Genomic DNA, 20370 nt, shown 5'->3' with positions numbered 1-20370 from the left:
GAGCTTTATATCTTCAGGGCACACCAAGATCCAATTACTAATATAGAACACGTCCTCTCTCTCTCTCTCTCTCTCTCTCTCTCTCTCTCTCTGTGTGTGTGTGTGTGTGTGTGTGAATTCCTTATAACTCCTGCATTTTTTGTCCAATTCCGATGAAATTTTGGTTATATTCGTTTTATGTTCTGGCTGAAAGTATAGGCTACTTATTTTGCGGAAATATTGGCTATAGAATAAGCATTTTATCGATTTCGGATTGATGATCGCACTTCTGTTGCAGTGACGTCAGCGACCTCATTTAGTTCATGATTGACAATGGAATTTCCCTTAAGTTGCATTTTTAAATATTTTGGCAAATGGCGTATTTTAAACTTACTTCGTTAAATTTTAAATTTAAACTTCAAAAATGATAGCCGCATGGTGTCACTTCTATAACAAATGTTTTAAAAAAATCTTTCCATAGTGACCACGTGACATTCTATTATCCAATCGGAAGTAACGATCTAACGAGCTCGTTATTTAGAAAATGTTATCGCTCATCTAACTAACACACAATTCATATTTGTTTTATCAACGTGGATTTAAAAAGATTCGCTATTTTGTCGGAAAAAAAAGGCAAAGGGAAAGCATAAGTGTAAAATTGGTCAAGTAAATTCTAGATCTAAAAGAATAAGAGCAACCGAGACCCAAAAGGCTGTGAAGTTCGACTTGAGTAACATCGAATAAGAATGGCTTTGTCAAGCAAGGGCTACAGAAACAGCAACATAACGTCAAGCTCGAGTATAAACTACTTAATTTGTAACAACTCTAATTGAATTTCTTGAAATCTTTACTCTTCTCAATTCTTCAATCTCTACTTTCTGATAAAAAGTATTCCATCATGCTTGACCAGTGCAGTAACTAGGCAGGTGCACTCGCACTGGGCCCACTTGGAAGAGGACCCAACATGCATGTATTTGTTTTATTATTTTCCCAAACCTAATTAATTAAGGGGCCTAATTGCAAATTCTTGGATAGGGCACAGGAATGGGTAGTTACGGCACTGTACTTGACGGGAAATTTTAATATATTCTAACGTGCAATTTGACACAAAATGTATAATGGGAATTTTGATTTGTTCAATGGAAATCCTATATTTGTTCGATAATTAACTGTCTGATTCTGGGTTTTATATTTCTTTCTTCTTAAAGTTCTATGTTAAAGTTAAAATACTAACGTAAATTACACAAAACCTGTTCAAAACGAAACCTGTATAAAAAAGAAAAATTCTTCGGAAAGAAGTGATTTTCTGTGTTAAAAAAGAACCTGTTCGAAACGGAAACCTGCCAAAATGGTTTTAAAAATATTTGGTATCGTGCTATTCCTGCATACACAGGTTTTAATATATATTCCATTCGGCCCACGAAAAAAAGAGCTGCGGAAGGAATGTCGGTATGGTTTACCATTTGTGTCGAATATATACAATAGATTTGTTTTTATTTAGCCGCAACGTCAATATTATTATTTAAACTTTAATCAACAATCAGCGAACTTTTCGTATAGTAAAATATATCACATGCAGGCGCTGCTCATGTCTAATGTTTAAGATTGAACGGTGATTGAAATTAATAAATAATTATACATATATATCAATAAGATTTGTGTTATTGTCCTTATTTTCCATTTGTGTGTTTTAGAACAGCTTATTAACGCTAGAATTTATTGGTTTGGCCAAAACAAAACTGATATTTGTGAAAATAAGGAAAAATTATTAGAATAAGGCCTGCTACGACCGTCGTAGCAAGCCTTCTAATTTCGTTCCACGGGGCGTCCGACAGTTTGCACCGGGCTTTAGACGTTCATATTCGGACGGAACACCCCGAAAAAGAATTTCAGATTTCAGAAAAAAACGAATACCACGAAAAACTTTTCTGCATAAACGAAATACTTTTCTCTCAGCGTTAATTTTTCAATTAAAAAATGCCACGAGTTGGCAATATTGACTTTCACAGCATTTTAAAACGTGATTGAATGATTTATTACCGTTCAGACAACTGACAGTGGGCCTGATCTCCCGTGATAGGCATGGAAAAAGTGCCCATTATGGAGTTGGACAAATGAAAATGAAAAATGAAATGATGGAGAGCATGAATTAGTATTGAAATAATTAGTTTCTTTGAAATATTGTATCATCAAGTATAGCATGGGCATAAGTTATTTGAGAAGTTGATCATAAAATATGTTTAACGCCTTCGTTGCAGATGAAACAATATAGTGAAAACGTCTCAAATTTTCGCGTAAAGTTTGCACAAAAGGATCATCATGGATGTGTCCGGCTGACTAAAGAAGCAAATTAATTCCATAATTTGTTTTGTATGAAATGCTTTGTAGTTTCTCTGCTTAGTAATCTGTTAACAGTTTCCACATTACAATTGATTTATTATTGCAAACGTCTTCTTTGGGTTAAATCTGTTTTCAATCTGTGATACAAAAATTGCACACTTATTTTCCAACTTTAAATATTTGAATCATCCATTTCACTGATTTTATAAACTGCATACAAATTATTGATTCAAATATTCAAAATTCGAAAATTATTATGCAATAAATTTATATCAAATACAAACTAAAGACAGATTTATTTCAAAATGTACCGCACATTTTCAATAATAACTCAATTGAAATGAAGATTTTTATGTCAAAATTAGTCTCATAATATTAATAACTTGATACGTTTTCGTATGAGTTTTCATCCTGAGTATAAACCTGTTATAGTTATAAAATCGTTTTAGTATTGGATTGAAATGCTCGGAATTAATAATCCTTCGATTCTCTAGCAGAATTTTCATCGCTAGATTCGTGTCTTGTAATTAAAACAAAATGTTAAAACAGCTCTTCAATAAGTTACCGTAAGTTTTATCAGTGTAATTGATGATAGGTTCCAGATGATTGGAAAAATGTTCTAAGCCATCTCTATATGATATTTCACAATTTATATTTTGTATTTTTTATGCATATGTACCGAAATTAAATTAATTTAATTAAAAGTATTAAAATTATACACACCTTTTTATGAAATATTTTTAAAATGGACATATTTTACTTCTTTATTAATCAACAGCATTCATTCTTTTCCATACAGGACCGTCAACAACTTGTATGGGGCCGGGGTAAAGCGGGTCCCTTTAACCTTTTATTGTTTTGAATAAATGAAATAAATAGAATGTTCCTTTATTAATAAAAAGCAGTCTTAAAGATTTTATTTTGTTAGTAAAAATAGCGTCAATTTTATAGAAGTAGGAACCACTAGAAGCCCCTAAATTTTCTCAGGGCCAGGCGAAAACTCCACCTCTCTCTCTCTCTCTCTCGATGGCCCTATCTCCAAGTAAGAATAAGTGTTTGATTTTCTTTAGAGAGTAATCTGCTATGACGTAACGGCAAAATTAATGCTTTTGAAATGTGTTGCTACAGAAGGACAGGAAGAATCAAATGGATTGATAAAGTTAAAAATGAAAAATTCTGAAAAAGTGGCCTAGCAAAGGTATTGATGAAAAGAAAAGCAGCTTACATAGCACATCACAAGATCTTCGGGAAATTTAGTAAAAATTGTGCTTCAAGGCAATTGGAAGAAAAAGTTTAAGTTTTGGTTTGATGGGATAAGCAATGTAACACATGGACGACCTGCCTCACGGGAGGATTTTCTATGGGAAACTGGCCCTTATTTAAGCGTTAGATACCTGAAGAGAACCCGGAAACTCCACGTGGAAGGAAAGAGGACAAGATAAAGACTGAGACTTGAATGGAAAGATAACATCGGGATTGGACCAAGAGTAAATTGGTGTATTCCTGACGTTATCTTCTCAAGAGTAGATTGGCAGAGACTGCTCTGAACAATGACTACTGATAGAAGATGCCACATGAACGACGATATATTGACATAAAAATCTAAATAGGATTATAGAGAAAATTTAAATCAGTTCGCGTTTCTATTACAAATCATGTGAAGAAATATAGCTTCATTCTTTTAGAAAACAAAATGACTGTAATGAAGTAAGAAGTGCATTTTCTAAATCACAATAAAATAAACTTCATTCTATCCAAAAAATAATAAAATATGAAAGAAAACTGATTTCTTTACAAAACATCAATATACAACGGGTCTACGGTATGGCAATTACCAAAAGACATATATAATGTATATTATCCATGAGAGATTTAGTACGAACTCTAATTCGGACAATTCGTTAAAAAAAATCATAAAATAAGCTATCAGAATCTCAAATTAATAAGTTGAAAGAGGGTCTCTTATCGAACAAATAGAAATGAAAGCTATGAATAATGCTTAGTCATTCCATAAAAGTAAGCTTATTAAAATCACAAATAAATGAAAATGATTTCCTTATTGCTTTTGAAACTCATTTCTTTTTATTAAATAATTTTAAAATATAAAAACTATATCTCTAATTAACCGAAAAGGTGTTAAAAACAGAATTTTATATATAACTTATCTTATTCTTTCATCCATAATTTGCACATATATGAAATTTAAAAATTGTCACATGGAGGATTGTCTAGAACAGATGACAACGGATGAATTTTCGAAATTATTATTTATTTTATCGCCTACCCAGAGGCAAAACTAAGGAAAGATACAAGACTGCCTTGAGTTTTTAAGCCCAAGGCAATTTAATGTTATATCTATAGGCCTATATTTTCCTTTTGTGTTTTTAGTGGATACTTCCAAGAAATTTAAAAATATCCCCCTCCAATAAAGAATGGCAACGACAAATCATTGCGACAATTTTTGTATTGAGATGAAATTTAAATAAAAACTTGTACAATTATTTATTTAATATCATTTTTAATTTGTAGATTATAGGTTTTAATTTCTCTAAGTATTATTTGTAACTTGTAGTTTCATTATATTATAATAAGTAGCAGGCTACAATATGTTATCAAGGAAGGCTACAATTTTTTTCAAATTATTTACTTATTTGTTTATTTCCCGTTTAAATTTATTTTATCAAATTTATTTTCAGTTTGAATCGAGTTATTATAAAAAAATAGACGTTTTGTGACAAAGCTATATACAAAAATAACCTCATTTTAAATGACTACTTTTAATAGTGCAAAAACAAATGAGTTATTTGCATTAAATCTATTTTTAGTTATTTCGTTACAAAATTATTTATTAATTAAAATTAATTTAATAAAATTTTTATAATTTTTTTAGTTAGGTATAACTGAAATCTTAACTGTTGTTTCGGTAGGAAATGTTGCAATGTAGAAGCTTTTACGTGTTAATAATCCAAATTTACACTGGACCGTATTAATCCATTAAGTACTCGTTAAGGCGTGGGCTTGGTCTTCCTAGGAGCCTTAACTTATTGCTAATTATTCTATGGGGATCTCAAAAGTACTTAAAACGGGCCTAATTTTATATTTGTGTATATTTCTTAATTCTAATTACAATTATAATACTTATTGCCTTTCAAGTAGATTTATGAATTTTGATTCTCATAAATATTTCGATTTTATTATATATTTTTTTGTTTTTTAATTGAAGAAATTATACAACCGGAAGTATAAACTTGCAAATATATTTTAATGACTAATTCTACTGCATCAAATATTTTTATTGAGGCTCCAAGACCAAGATCCGATATTATTCGAATAAATTTATATAGAATTTGATAGTTTTAGATCTAAATACATGTAAATTTGTACAAGTCAACAAGAATATAGACTAATTTTACTTAATTAAAAGATTTTCTAATCCATTTACTTTTTCCATTAATTCTATTTATATAAGTCATCACTGTTTAATATTGTCACTCAATTTATGTGTCATCTATTTTGATATTTTTTCTCAGTAAACACTGTGGGAAAATTCGAAACAATTAGTTTATACCATTATCAGGAACCCACATTTTTGAAACACGTGTTAAATCAGGGGGTTCTTAACCTTTTTTGTTCTATAGAGCCCTTTTTTCAGTCAAGTGAAGGTCACGGACCCCTTCTCGGGATAATGTTTTTAAATAAATAAAATAAAATTACAAAAAATCAGTTATATAGAAATACATTTATTAAAGTAGAAAACGTATAATATAGAAATCTATATATGCTTTCTTAACACAATAATAAACAATATCACATCACACTGTAACATAAAATTAAGAAAATAAGTTAAATTTTTACTTTTTCAAGCCTACATATCCCTGGGAGCCACTATGTTAAACGAATATTTAAATAGAATATTATTTAATTTAAATTATTAAATGTATAAAAATTGATTTTTTAAACAAAGGTTTACATTGAATAATACGTGTTTATTTATTTAGCTTTTATTTAATTTTATTATAGTTTTATGTGGGACCGTCGAGGAGAGGAACTAGAGACTTTTCTGTGGGTCCGGAGAAAACTTAGGGCTCTACAGTGGTTCCTTCCCTTATAAATTATTGCTATTTTTACTAACAAAAAATAAAATCTTTAAGGCTGCTTTTTATTAGTGAACATTCTTCGTATTTCATTTATTAATAATAATAATAATAAAAGGGGGCAAAAGGGCCCGATACCTCTGGGTCCCATACCAAGCTTTCGACTGTAGTTTTATGTATAAATATAATTTAATAATTTGAAATATAAACCATATTTTCTAGCAAATTGCAAATGAAAGCGATTTGATAAGTGTGGCTCGAAGGTACGAACAGGAGTTAAAATTGCTGTTTTATTTTACTCGTCAACTGTATTCTTTGTAAGTTTATTAATTATCTACTTTTTTTTAATGAACATTGGTTTATAAAAATTCTGAAAATATTTATATCAGAATTATAGAATTAATTTCTGAATTTCTCTCAAAAGACTAACTCGAACATGAATGAAAAATGTTAGTCGTTAAAGATTTCGACAAGCAATTTTTTACATTAGAAATTTATTATAAATAAAATGATGCAGAAGAAGATTCTTAAATACTTCATAAAGGAATTACTAAAATTAATTTTTATAATTAAAAAATTTAGAAAAAAGAAGAATTAATTTTAGAAATTTTTTTTCTTTTCGTAATTTTTTAATCATTTGTCATAATATATTTTCGAAAAACTTTTTGTTTCGAAAATAAAATTTTGTAAATTAATTATGACAAACGATGTTCAAGTTCATTGTACTTATAATTTATTAGTTGTTATGTTACGGAATTTGATATTATTTCATCATAAGTTTATTCTTGTACTGTACATTTTGCCATTGGAATATTTCAAATCTAATTAATTGAATAATGCTAAATGACCTCATTACTTTCGTGTTAATTCGTTTATTTTTGTTGAATAAATTCGAAGGAAATTATTTTCATCGTTTAAAAAGTTTATTTAACAAAGGAAAATTCCAAATAAATATCCAGTATTTGTTCCCTTTTATGTGAACAATTGTAATTATCATCAGATCTGTCATTCAGTAAATGCTAAACAAGTCTGATCCTGGAACTTGCCCAATTATCTCACTTAAAATGGATCCTACTATTGATAAAAATAAATATAATTGTGCAATTAAATTTTTGGATAAAATCCCTGAAATTTTATCATATATTTTAATATAAATTACCTAATATTTTTAAAATTACAATGATTTTTTTTCCTCAAAGAAATTGCTTGTTTTAGTAAATTAATTAAGCTTTAATTAATGTTATAATTTTATTTTTTTAAATGGAAAATTGAATAAAATTGAATACGAAAAAATATAATATGTAATTATATTATATAGAGTATTTTTAGAGAGGATCTACTGTATAATTGCTGTTGAAAATTAGATTAATTATTTGAAAGTAAATGAAGACTGCTTATTTCTATAAAGCTTTTAAGTAATTAATACAAATTCTAAACAATGTTAATTAGATTAACGTGTACAAAAGCTCAGAATTCCACAATTAATTTTAGATTATATGCCAATAAAATTATAGAAAATTTGAAATTTCTAATTAAACTCGAAAGAAAATAATAGATTTTATTGATATAAATGATTTTATTACACTTTATTTTCAAAGTTAAACGTATAAATGCATTCAATAAAACAATATAAAAGGCTAAATAGCTTTTTGAATGCCTGCAGCAATCTACTCTACTGGGTGGGTTCCTATTGTGTGAATGATTTAAAATGTCCTTAATTGACATTTCTTTAGAATAAATGTTTAAAAATTGCATTTAGTATTTTTCTTAATTCTTAACACAGAAAATAACTTTACTTACGTTTTAAATATTTAAAAAAAAGGAGGGGAATTTTCTTAGAGAATAAAATATCTATAATACTTAATTTCTGAAATAACAGATGGCGTTAAGCGAATTTCTGGATTATTTTTTTCGATAATTTTATAATATTTTGTTGATATGAAAAATAGAAATATTTTATTTTTTACTTTTTACAAAAGAATTTCTATATAATTGTTTACGTTTCCCTCAGAAAACTTAGCTTGGAGCATCAAAAGGTTGGCAATTGATCTTTATCAGGGCGATTCTATTTTAAGGAACAGTACTAAAAATAGGTGTATTATTTGTTTGAATGTCGGAATTCCTCCTTTTTCTACTAAAAATTTAACTAGTTTATATAAAATTAAAATATCTTTGCAAGAATCTTTACAAATATAGATACGTACAGTCGATTTTTAATCATAAATAATAGACATAATTATTAAAATTTTGTTAAAGATACATTTCGAATTTGTAAATGATGAGTTATATAAAATATCTAACATGAAATTTTAAAATATATACTATTATATGGAGCTCTTACTTTGATCATTTGATATGCAATTGAGCTATAAACACCTTCTTCAACTCCTGATTAAATATTAATATAATAAAATTTATACGGAATTAATACATTTATTTAATTAATAAATGCTTAATGCACGAAAAAACATGCCAAAACAGAAGTGATTTAGCTTAAAAAATAATAATTTTAGTATTTATTTAAAGAATCTCACAACTGGCTGAAGCTAAGAAAAGCGCTTTCAACTATTTCAACTATAGATTGATACTAAATAATATCTTTCTTTTAAAATTAACCCATAAAACCTGAATTCTTGGCAGAATATTCATCCCCACCTTCCACCTTCACAATATTTAAATATTTGAAGTAATTCCAGTTTTTTCTCTCATTTATAAATATGATTTTAACTAGGAAAAAAGAAGAAGAAGAAGGGGGAAAAAAAGATGTTTACAAACCGGTAAATTTTAAAAATTCTCCCACTAAATAATATTTTAACTGCACAGGAACACGTAAATAGTTTTTAACAACACTCGAAACATGTTTATTTACATTATAGGATTTATTTGACCTTTAAAAAAAGGTGAATTATTGCGATTATTAAAGTTAATTTTCCTGTTATAAACAAAGATTTTGATTTTATATAATCATCTTTAAAGGTATAATATATGATATCATTTAGTAACTGTTGCAAAATATCAAAAAGTGGAATTCAATATGTAAAATTTTAATAATAATAAAATTAATTTTACAAATGTCAGTATTAATATCCAATATTTTTGATGAAAGAAGATAGCATTTGTTTACTTGGAATCAAGATTTAATTAGCTGTAAAATAATACTTTTAGTTTGTCTAAGGCCCCCTTTTCTACTTTGTGTAATCAAAATAAATCAAAAACATAAATATCGAAGATCCTAACTTTGAGGTTGGTGCATTCAATGTAATCTGTTATATCAATAAGTGAAAGTCGGGTGGTGACTTTCGCTCTCTCTCTCTGCATCATTGCTCCGATGCACGGATGCAGTTTTGGATGTTCAAGCATGAAATGAATCTGCAATAATTCATATAATTGAGAATTGCGCTTTACTGCACAGAATAAACATGCGATGTAGCTTTTATTTATTTAAAAATATTTTTATTTAAAGAATTTCAAAGGATGCTTTCATAATCTTATCGCCTTTCTATGTAAAGCTTTAGTATAAAGGGGAAAAAATTTGTTGGTCTTTATTTTTACCAAGCTGTGTAAAATCGTATCAATATCTTAGTTACAAGACCACCTGGGGTTGAGACAGAAATCAAATGAATAAAACATGAAGTATGGAGGGTTGTGATCTTGTGATTCATTAGACTTGGAGGGAGAAAGGAAGTGATATTTTCTAGGGAGGAAACGTTTAACGAACTCGTTTGGGTGTTTTTGGTGTAATTTCTTGAGGTGGAGTAAGTTATATGGATAGTTTCAACATTATAGTTGACGTGCAGTGGGATGTTTCGATTCAATTCAGTCAATAATTGTGATTACTTCCATAATAAACCGTAAAAAGGAATAAAATCTCTAGTAGAGAACTGTCGAACTTCTAACCGACGAATTTTTAATGAAGTCGAGAAAATAAGCATGATAATCTAGAGAAAAAGCATCCGAGAAACGTGAGAGATTAAAGATTATTCAACCCAACAGAAAGCAATATTTTTACAATAAAGGGTGTGTTGTACGTTCGTCCGTAAAAGACATTAAAGTTATATCTCCGGCTTGTTTGTTACTAATGACGTCACCGCTTCTTAAAAGAGTCATATTAAATCTCATACGGAATAAGAACCACCCATAGGATAACCCCACCTCACCCTCACCAACTTTATTTTTGATTGTGGGTTAATTCCCCCCAAAACATATACAAACACCGCCGTAATTATCCAGTTAATTACTAAATCACGATTCTGTCACCAGATTATTTCCCTCTTAGTAAGTTCCCACCAAAAAAAATCATCATATTTCTTACAATTTACTATCAAAGGACGGTCGCAATGAACAAAAAAAAACATGTCGTAAACCTTCCTAATTTTAACTAAAAATTTAATTATGTAATAATAGCCACGCTTGTTAATTTAGAGCGAGTTTAATATGCTTATTTTTATGAAAATCGTGCTATCTATCAGATATAAAATAGGATAATTGTCATGTTACGTCAGTTGATTAGTCGTGTTTATTCGTTTGCTTATAAGCAGGGGGCGACTAGTCGGAGCCTTTTACCATACACCGGTCATACACCTCGAGCTTCGGAATCCATACGAACTCTTATACACCGCATAAAGTGCATTTCTTACCGACAAATAAAACTCGTCATGCGTGTTGTGTATTGTTTCTCACTAGAAATACTCCGAAGATTTTTTTTATTCTTCTTCAAAAATACAAATAGGCGTCTTATGTCTGGGCGTCAATCCAGGTTTATGACGTCATGACTCTTCCGCCCATCCAATCACAAGGGCGAGAATATCCCGCTAGCCATTAAAAAACATTTGTTAGGAGTCGGTGTGTTTGTCAGTCATCGATAGATTTTTTTTCATCTCTCTATTCTACTAAGTTTTATTACGATTTTTACACTGGCTCGCCTTTTTTTCTTACTTCTATCCATCTTTTGTGTTCTGAAAGGTAAAATGTTGCGTTTTTAACCTCCAAAAGATAAATTGACATAAAGATAATGATGGGAAGTCCTCGTTTTCTTTCGTTCATTAATATTCTACTTATTACTTGAGCGTTAATCTGTGCTTATCAATAAGCACAGATTAACGCTCAATAAACACGATCTATTCAGATTTAATCTAACTTATAGATTCACCGTGATCAATTAATTAGTACGATTCGATAGTATCTCCATGAAATACAACCAAGTATTTTGAATTAACACAAAAAATAATTAAAAAGTTTTAATTTATGTATTAATAAATATAAAATTTTATTATCAAGATTTTGATGAGAGAGATTAGATTAGAGAAAAACAAAATTAAACTTAGTTTGTTTTATTAAGATTTATATCCAAGACGGATACAAAAAACATCATAAATCTCTGAGATGAACCGAGACGAAAATGATAACGATCACTGACACATGTTCTGTGGATTATTGCGATGAATGGATTTCATAAAAATCAAGTTTGGATACAGTAAATCCCACGCATCAATGAAGCATCGCTACGCTATAAAGAATTACAATAGAGGAATTTCCAGATTTGCTAATTTATTCATCAAATTTCGCTTAATTCTAAGCGTTGCATTTATTTAAAAATCGAATTAGCAAATATAAACTCTGACATTTTATATAAACAGGCCTAATCGGGGAGAAAATCTGTAAGGACCAAGTAGGAATGACTAACGAAACGAAGCGAGCACGGAATTTAGTAAATCACAGAAAGTTATAGGTCATCGCGAGGTGAACCCAGCAACAGAATTTAGATTATAACCTCACGGGTCATTAAAATGTACAAAACACGAATTTAATATCAGACCGTATGTCTCCGAGTAGAATCATGCACCAATTGGTTCATCTCAGTGACCTAGAGCCTAACATACTCGGAAATGGTTAATCTCAATAGACGAATCAATTTCTACTAACAACAAACGGGATTATCATCAAGGGATTTCTATTATAATAAACGTTATCCACTCAGCAAAATAAATTAATATACAATAAATGCATAAAGATATTAATAATAAAAACATCCCTCCACTTCATCGATAAAAATAAAAAATGGAAGGAAAAAGAAAAGAAAACGATGCATTAATATAGGATAGTATTTTGCAAGATTGTTTTCCTATATTAAACAAATAGAGTATACAGCTTAACTAAGTGAAGATTCGAAAATGCATCGCCTCAAGTACTTCCATTTATTATTTATAATCTCATTAGAACAATGTTTCGAATTAACAAAATGTAAAATCAAGGCGGAATTCATAAATTGATAAAGTAACTTATGATTATTAATGAATTATCCAGACGAATTCTGGATAGAATTTAAAATATGAAGTGTTCATTGGAAGGTATGTGTATTGCTGTTGCAATATTAAGACCCCTGGGGGTACAAGAGTAATGGCAAAATGACTAACCGATGCTCGATTCGACATATTTACAGATTAAGAAGCAAACCGGACTCAAGGAATATTTTAATGGATTTAAATAAATAATTGTTAACCACTCGAAAAATATTATTATTAGATAAATATCATCTATCAACGTACCCGTATTCCTCTAACAATAATATGTCTAGTTTGTAACGCGTGCTAATGTAAATTATTCGTTAACGCGACGCGAAACGGAGCCATCAACAAGGAGCTTAGCACACTTTTAAAATCCTAATCGTTAGAGTTTAGTTTGACAATTGATAGCGACTGAGTTAATTGCAGACTTTTCGCTTAACTTTTCCAACGTCTGAAATGACATAAACGCAGTTGGAATATACTCAAAAGCGTTACCACTTTTGATTATTATCCAATATACTTTTATATAACAGAATTTTGTACGCTAAAAACGACTAGAGTGGAAGTTAACGGGTTTAAAAGTTGTGCGAGCGACGAATCGATTCAAAGGAACCGCCACGCGAAGCGGGAAACTCAACATGACTCGTATTTAAATATGGAAACGATAGAGAACCTAACCGGGAAGAAAATTTCGTATAAAAGATGTGGCGATTACCATTTTAATAGAAAATTCGACCAATAGTTTGTAGAAAATCGATCAATTATATTCCTTCTGGCTAAATGATTGGACGTTAACGTCTGGCGAAATGCACTATGGGTATAGCGGTGACGATGCCAGTCTCACATGTTAGTCGATGGTGAACGCGCGCGTTGAGCACATCTGTCCTGTTACTTTATTTTATAGTGTTGGTGTTTATCATAACCAATCAAAATTCGTGTCAAAAACAGAGCTCCGCTTCCTGCGTACAGGATGGACAGGCCGGAATCAGACGTAGACGGCAATATGGTGAGTTCGCTCCCCCAATTACTTAGCTATAGTAACTTTAATAAGTATTAAAAAGAAGAGAAAGTGCACTTGTGATGCGACCTAACACGTGTAGTGACACGTGTTTGTTCCTAAATTTTTTCCTCCCATGAAGAATGTTTAATAAAAAAGTAGATACTCGATGAGCGCATAGTTTAATTATATAAAAACTAACGTGCCGTATTAGGGTATTTTGGGAGGTTATCAAATGTTCGGATCCAACTTTAGTACGCTCGAACCTGTTACTTTTAGGTACAAAGTCCAGTTTTCGCTATCGTGAAAGTGAATTTACTATGTTTATTATAATTAATTGCGGTAAGTATTTACTTAAAAGATAATTCGGCCTTATGTTTTTAATATATAAAACCTGTGGTTTTTAGTTTTCGTCCATAAACAAGAAATATTAAATTAAATTATATTATTAATGTAATTACTAAAAATGTTGCATTTTAATATGTCGCCGATATTATTTTAATTAAAAAAGTAATAAAACTTCATCGCTTCATGCAAATGATGCATTATAATTGTTATTAATTATTCGGATGTGGTGAGTGCTAGATATAAAATTTATTACTTTAATTATTTTGTAAACAACTAACGATGATATAAATGCCTGGAATGTGTTTTGGGTGGTTTCTATTTTGCATAGATTTACCTCTAATGTATTTTATTAAGTTGTGACACGATAGAAAACCGGATTTGCCAACTCATAGATCATAAATCGCTATTGAAGACTACAAATCAGTACTGAATAGCATCGTTTAATGTATGTACATTTTTATTTTTCAAATTCATATACGATCTTATGTTGAATTATGTTGGATTGTTCACCGACAATCTTATTCTTATACAACTAAACTTGTAAGTAAAACACTACTAAAATCAGGGAATTTTTGTTTCGGAGAGTGATGTGTCATTCGAAAATCGGGGAACTGAAATAGGAAGACCAAAGCTGCCCCAGTTCCAAATAAGGTTAATCTCTATTAGTAAGTAAGAGTATCGTGTTTTCAGCTAACTTAATCCCATTATGGATTATAAGGATTCGAACCCAGTGGCAGAGAAACTATATATTTTTTTTCTTATATATTCTATCATCTCTGCTTAGTTCATTAAAACTTTTTCCGCTTCTCCCCCCACTGACTCGATTCTATCAACATGAACGACTTAAACAGCACTACAAGAGGATTGACTATCGTCAGTTTACTAAATTTAATATGGACTTTAGCATAAATGAAAGGGTGTAGTCCTGCTGCGAGAATTAATAATTTCCAGAAACTGCAATAAAAGTCTCATAATACGTTCATCGTCATTTTATGGTTAATAGTAGATATATCATGAAAGTTTGTTTAGATCAAGTTTTATTCTTTAAATTCAGGAATTTATTTTTTTTAAAAAATAAAAGTTTTCTAAGAAGAGTTTTGACTCATCAATAATAATAATAATAAACAGTTTATCTGTAATTATTTTATAATGCTGATAAAACTGATTTGGATAGATAAATTGTTGTTAGTTTGTATTTAAAATAGCTTGAGGCCATTTTCAGAATAACTCTGTTAGAAATCATTCTATCAATTTTATCTTTTCATATATGATTAGTCATCCTGCATATCTGTTAAAAATAAAATGACATTGTGGCGCCAAATATTTGGAATCTCTTCTGAAGAGAGGAGAGAAAAAAAAAGTAAACATTAAAAAATTTAACGGATGAAAAGGAGAAGCAAAAAAATAAAAAAATAACTCTCAGCTAATAAGCCAAAAGTTTGAAAGCAATAATAAATATTAGCTTGTTTATTAACGATTTAAAAGTAGCAGTGCTCTTAAATGAAACAAAGTTGTTTATTTTAATAAGTTAATTTTAAGTAGCAGATGACAAAAATTTAACTTTAGGATATTGTGCAATAATTTACTGGAAAACTTGCAAAATGCAAACATTAAAATTATAGATAGCAAAACAAATTTATGGAAGTTTTAAAAGATATATAAAAATATGCAAAACAGTTGTGATAAAATCCATGCTTACAGAACTGAAAACTAATTTTATCATTGTCTCTATCAGTAATTTTAAGTTTGTTTTCAGAATATATAATTTAATTTTTTTCTTCTAGTTTAGACATTGGTTTAATTTCCTAAAGATAAGTGTTTTATAGTATTTTTCTAATCTATCAAAAATATTTCGAATCAAATTCGATAATTGTTAACAAATGCTATTTCCCCTGTAAATATTAATTCAAAATTATCTACCAAACTTTAGATAATGTTATCGTTAAGATTAGGATTTTGATCGATTTATTATTTGAATATTTTAAGATGTTATGCAGATAATTCTTCCCCATTTATGCAAATTGATTTCGATTTTTAGGGAGAAAAATGACAGTTTGATTTTTATTTCTTTATAAAAATAATATTGTCATTAATAACGTGAAGTAAACAAAATAGAAAAAAAAATTGTTAATTGTCTATTGCAATATGTTAAATAATGAGAAAATCTTCCGTTGTGACATCGTTTATTACTTTTCGTTCTATTGGCTAATTTTAAAAAATTGTAAAGAAAAAAAACGCGCACATTTTATCTCGAAATGTACATAATTATAAATTTGCATTTCAATTACACATTATTGTAGAAAATTCCTAGAAATTGATATTTTCTAAATCCCCGGCAGAATAGCCTATAGGAGTGAAGGAACGTTTCAAAATTACTTCAAAAATTTTAATTAAGAGCACATTTGAAACGGAACTTAACTGAACGGATTAAAAGTTGATTAGTTAAACAGTGTTATAGATATGGTTTATTATAATATTTCCAATGATTTTTACTAGAAATCTTTCTCTATCGTGTTTGTGTTATAGCTATTCGGTAAGGTAATTTGAGTTGTTTCAGTAAACAGATGTCGCGCCTTCTTCCGGAGAGGGAGATGTAGCCTCTAGCAATCTGACCAATGACATGTTTTTGAAATTCTATAAGAATTTTCATTAATTTTTCACCATTTACTGTTTATGCAAAACAATTTTTCCCATCTGTAAAGGGAGGTTATCCACAAAAATACACGCGAAAAAAGCAGAAAATCTAGTCTAATAACCGATTCATTTTTCTAGTATATTATAGAATAACCGGTGATGACATCATTTTCAAAAATTTCGAAAATCATTAATGGTTATAAAATGATACAGTTGAAGAAAATGCTTTTAACTTTTTCTTTTAAGTGCCGCTCTCATTAGCGTCGGATGATAAATAAATTTTTGTCTAATANGTAAAACTTTTTCGTCGCGTTCGCGACTTTTAAATAATGCATAAATCTTCGAGGCGCGAGACCCCTCGGACCGCAAGGCATAGGTGGGGCCCACGTTGCCCATACGCCGCCCTTGGTCATAGAAATGATGTAATTTGAATATAAATTATTTATAAATACGTATGTCAAGTTATATTTTTATTATGACGCAAAATATATTTAGGAGTTTACGACCACTCTGCTGGGTGAGATGTTGCTGAAACAAAAAAAGTTATGTATTCCATCACGTACGTAAACAGTATCGTAATTCGTCAAGTGAAAATCAGCAAATTCGTAAAATTTTTGTTTATTTTGAACAATCCGGATAATAGAGGTCCGGATAATCGATGTTCTACAGTATTCATATTTAACAAAGTATGAATTTGAATATGAATTTTAAATAAGCACAAAAATTGAGTATGATGGTATATTAATTAATATTAAAAGTAACCAACCATAGAAATAATACATTTTGAAGGAAAATAGTACAGTTTTTTAAGGAGTTTCAGTACGTTTTGAAATTTCATTGTGGCAACGCTGGTCATAATCTGAAGTCATTGCATTCGCTATATCGTTAATATCTCTCGTCGGAAACTTCTCTCACTTCTACGTGATGATTTTAAACTCTGTCCAGACTGTAGTATTTTATGTAAAAACTTTTTAGTATGCCACACCACGTGTATGCCTTCATAATATCATATTTGGAGCACTTTTCTACTTAATAAATAATAATAACAGTCCAACGATTTGTAATTTTTAAATGGTTGCTTTGTATAATAGCAGGTTATGTCCATAAAGTAGCCTTGCAAGTCGAGCAGAATAATTTCAGGCCATTTTGTGGTATCGTTGCTGAAGAAATTGCAGATCAAATTGCTTATCTAGATACCGAGCTTTAGCCTCATCATCCAAAGTATAATAATGATCACTCGTAATTATTTATTTTTATTTTATAACTGTTTTGGTTTTTAAAATGTTAAGACGATATTTCAACGTGTTAAACGAGCGTAAGTGCACAACCACAGAATTTCACTGCTTTCATGATTCTTTGCGTTTTGTTTGTTGTTTTACACAGGTGAATATCAGCATCGCTTATTGGCTTATCTATTCAAAAAGGTTTCATTTAATCTCTAAATAGCTTATCTACTACAAGTATTTCTTCTCATTCGCACGGTCCTGACGGCGTGCCTTAAATTAAGTCCATTGTAAATATTTATGATAGGTAATTGGTTGTTCACTTACAGCGCTTCAAACGTATGGGTCAGATATGCGACGTTTTCTTTCATGATCCGTTTTGTCAACTTGTTTTTCAAACTTAATCTAATCTTATCCTTAATTTTTAAACATTATTGTTGATCTCTTCGTAGACTGCATTTTATACCAAAGATCCACTACTCAAAAACCTTATAAACTGCAGCCATATTTATTAGCAAATTCAAATGTTTTCGGTCATCTTTAATGACCTTTATCAAGAACAAACGAAATCGAATGGTGACAGATTTGTATTAACGATAAATGCGTTTTTTAAAAATTTTTTAAAAACTTAACATTTGATAAACTGTTGAATTCCTTTTGTAAATTATTCTTTTTATTTTTTTGTTTGTTGCTGCTCCTATTCTTTTGTAGACATTGTTTAGCAGGGCCCTGTATTTCATCACTGTATACTCTTTTATTTTATTTCTTATATTCAGCTCGTTTCTGCCTGTTTTTGTTTTGCTAGTTAGTGTCTTAATATTAACCCCAAATTGCCTTGCTAGCTTTTTGATATATTGCAACTCTTTATTTCTATCTTGCATTTTGCTACAGTGTGTATGCGCTCCTGCAATGAGCGCTCGGAATGCTGCAAGTTTATACGTCGCTGGGTCATGTGAATTCCACGGTATAAACAAAGGGTTGTATGTAAGCTTTCTGTAAACTTTTGTGATTATATCTCCTCTGTTGTCTATTTGTATTGCTAAATCCAGAAAATGTATAATTTTATTATTCTCTTGTTCTAATTCAATCTCTAGGCCAAACTTGTTGTCGTTGATGTCTTTATGAATTGCTGTAATTTTGGTTTTACTTTCCATATAATAAATACATCATCGACATATCGTGCGTATAGTACGATTTACATTGCATATTTCGGTGTGATGGTGTTCTCTAACGTTCTTAATACCATTTCACATAATGTAGTACCTGCTACTGGACTTCCCATTCCTATACTTTTCTGCTGAGCATATGTAACTCCTTTAAAGTTAAATATCGACGAATTTGTGGTTAGATGCGCCAGCTCTAGTATCTGTTTTCTCTTCTTTTCTGTATATTTGATTTTGTTTAATAAGAAATCTCTTAAGTGGCAAAAACATGGCTCTAGTTTGATGGATGGGTATAATGCTTTGAAATCTAATACTGTCATATATCTTCCTTCTTGTGGTTTCATATTTTTCATTTTATGGAGCAGCTCTAGCGGCTGTTTAATGCTGTATTGGTGTGGGGGCAAGTGTGTGTTAATAAAGTCTTTGACTAATCTTTCTGATATTACTGTAGGTGAACCTCCTTTATCTACCACTGGCCTTATACTTTTTTCGGTTTTTTTGTGTCTTGGCAAATCCGAAGAGCCTAGGTACCGACGAGGAGTTGATTACTATTTTCGTCATACCCAGTTCTTTTGGAAGGGGTGTGTTAGCGAACCGTTTGATTCATGTTTGCAGCCTCTCCAGAGCACGTGAGTACGCAGTCATGCATTGTGTTTCAGTTATGTACTGTATTTTAAATTAACAACAATTTGGCATGCGTATTTCTTTTCATGATTACTAAGTCCTTAGATTTGTCCTTAGTAATCATGAAAAGAAATATGTATGACGAATATGTTAAAATACATAACTGAAACAACTGATTTAACGATGTTGTTAAAATACATAACTGATTTAACTTAGAAATGTTATATTATTTAATAGCTTTTTCATTGAATTTTCCTTTTCAAGTTATATTTGTTTTTATTTTTAAGTTATATTTGTTTTTATTTGAAATATACAGTGAAAACTCCGGATTATGTTTGTTTCTATAAAACAACGCATCTCGCAGGCTATCTGCCGAAGGGTTTTCTACGGTAAACTAGACCCCGTTCAGGGGCCTTAGTCTCGAGTTTTTCGTGTTACAACTCCCAACGTGTTGAAGGTGTCACGTGGTACCATCTCACACACTGACGTCAAATTGGTAGTCTCGAGTTCTAACTCACGTTCTTTCCCATCTCACCATGCGAGTTGCTACTCACGTTGAGTCGAGCATGTGAGATCGCTACACGAAAGTAAAAATGGCTGACGGATACGCAATTCTTATCGCTATCGAAGAGTTAGAAAGAGCCGAAAGACGTTGTTTGAGAAGGCAACGAATTTTTCGACCAC

At 30.2% G+C, this 20370-nt stretch overlaps 1 protein-coding gene across 5 annotated transcripts in view; it reads left to right on the top strand.

Annotated features, from left to right (window-relative positions):
* Window positions 1–13277: 13277 nt before the first annotated feature.
* LOC111642376 (AT-rich interactive domain-containing protein 3A-like) overlaps window positions 13278–20370 on the top strand; it is a 43805-nt gene continuing 36712 nt past the window's right edge. The window contains exon 1 of one of the 5 annotated variants that reach the window (XM_023388721.1): window positions 13278–13703. In XM_023388721.1, coding sequence (XP_023244489.1) covers window positions 13668–13703 — 36 coding nt within the window. In that variant the 5' untranslated portion in view covers window positions 13278–13667. Of the gene's footprint in view, window positions 13704–13813; window positions 14037–14288; window positions 14488–20370 lie in introns of those variants that run through there. The other 4 variants (XM_023388738.1, XM_023388730.1, XM_023388751.1 and 1 more) reach the window with 4 other exon arrangements.

The sequence above is a fragment of the Centruroides sculpturatus genome, unplaced genomic scaffold (assembly GCF_000671375.1).
Source record: "Centruroides sculpturatus isolate CEXI.00-Female unplaced genomic scaffold, Cexi_2.0 scaffold191, whole genome shotgun sequence".
NCBI classification, from domain to species: domain Eukaryota; kingdom Metazoa; phylum Arthropoda; class Arachnida; order Scorpiones; family Buthidae; genus Centruroides; species Centruroides sculpturatus.
Note: the sequence above shows the minus strand (reverse complement) of the source record. Positions and strands in the feature narration are given on the sequence as shown.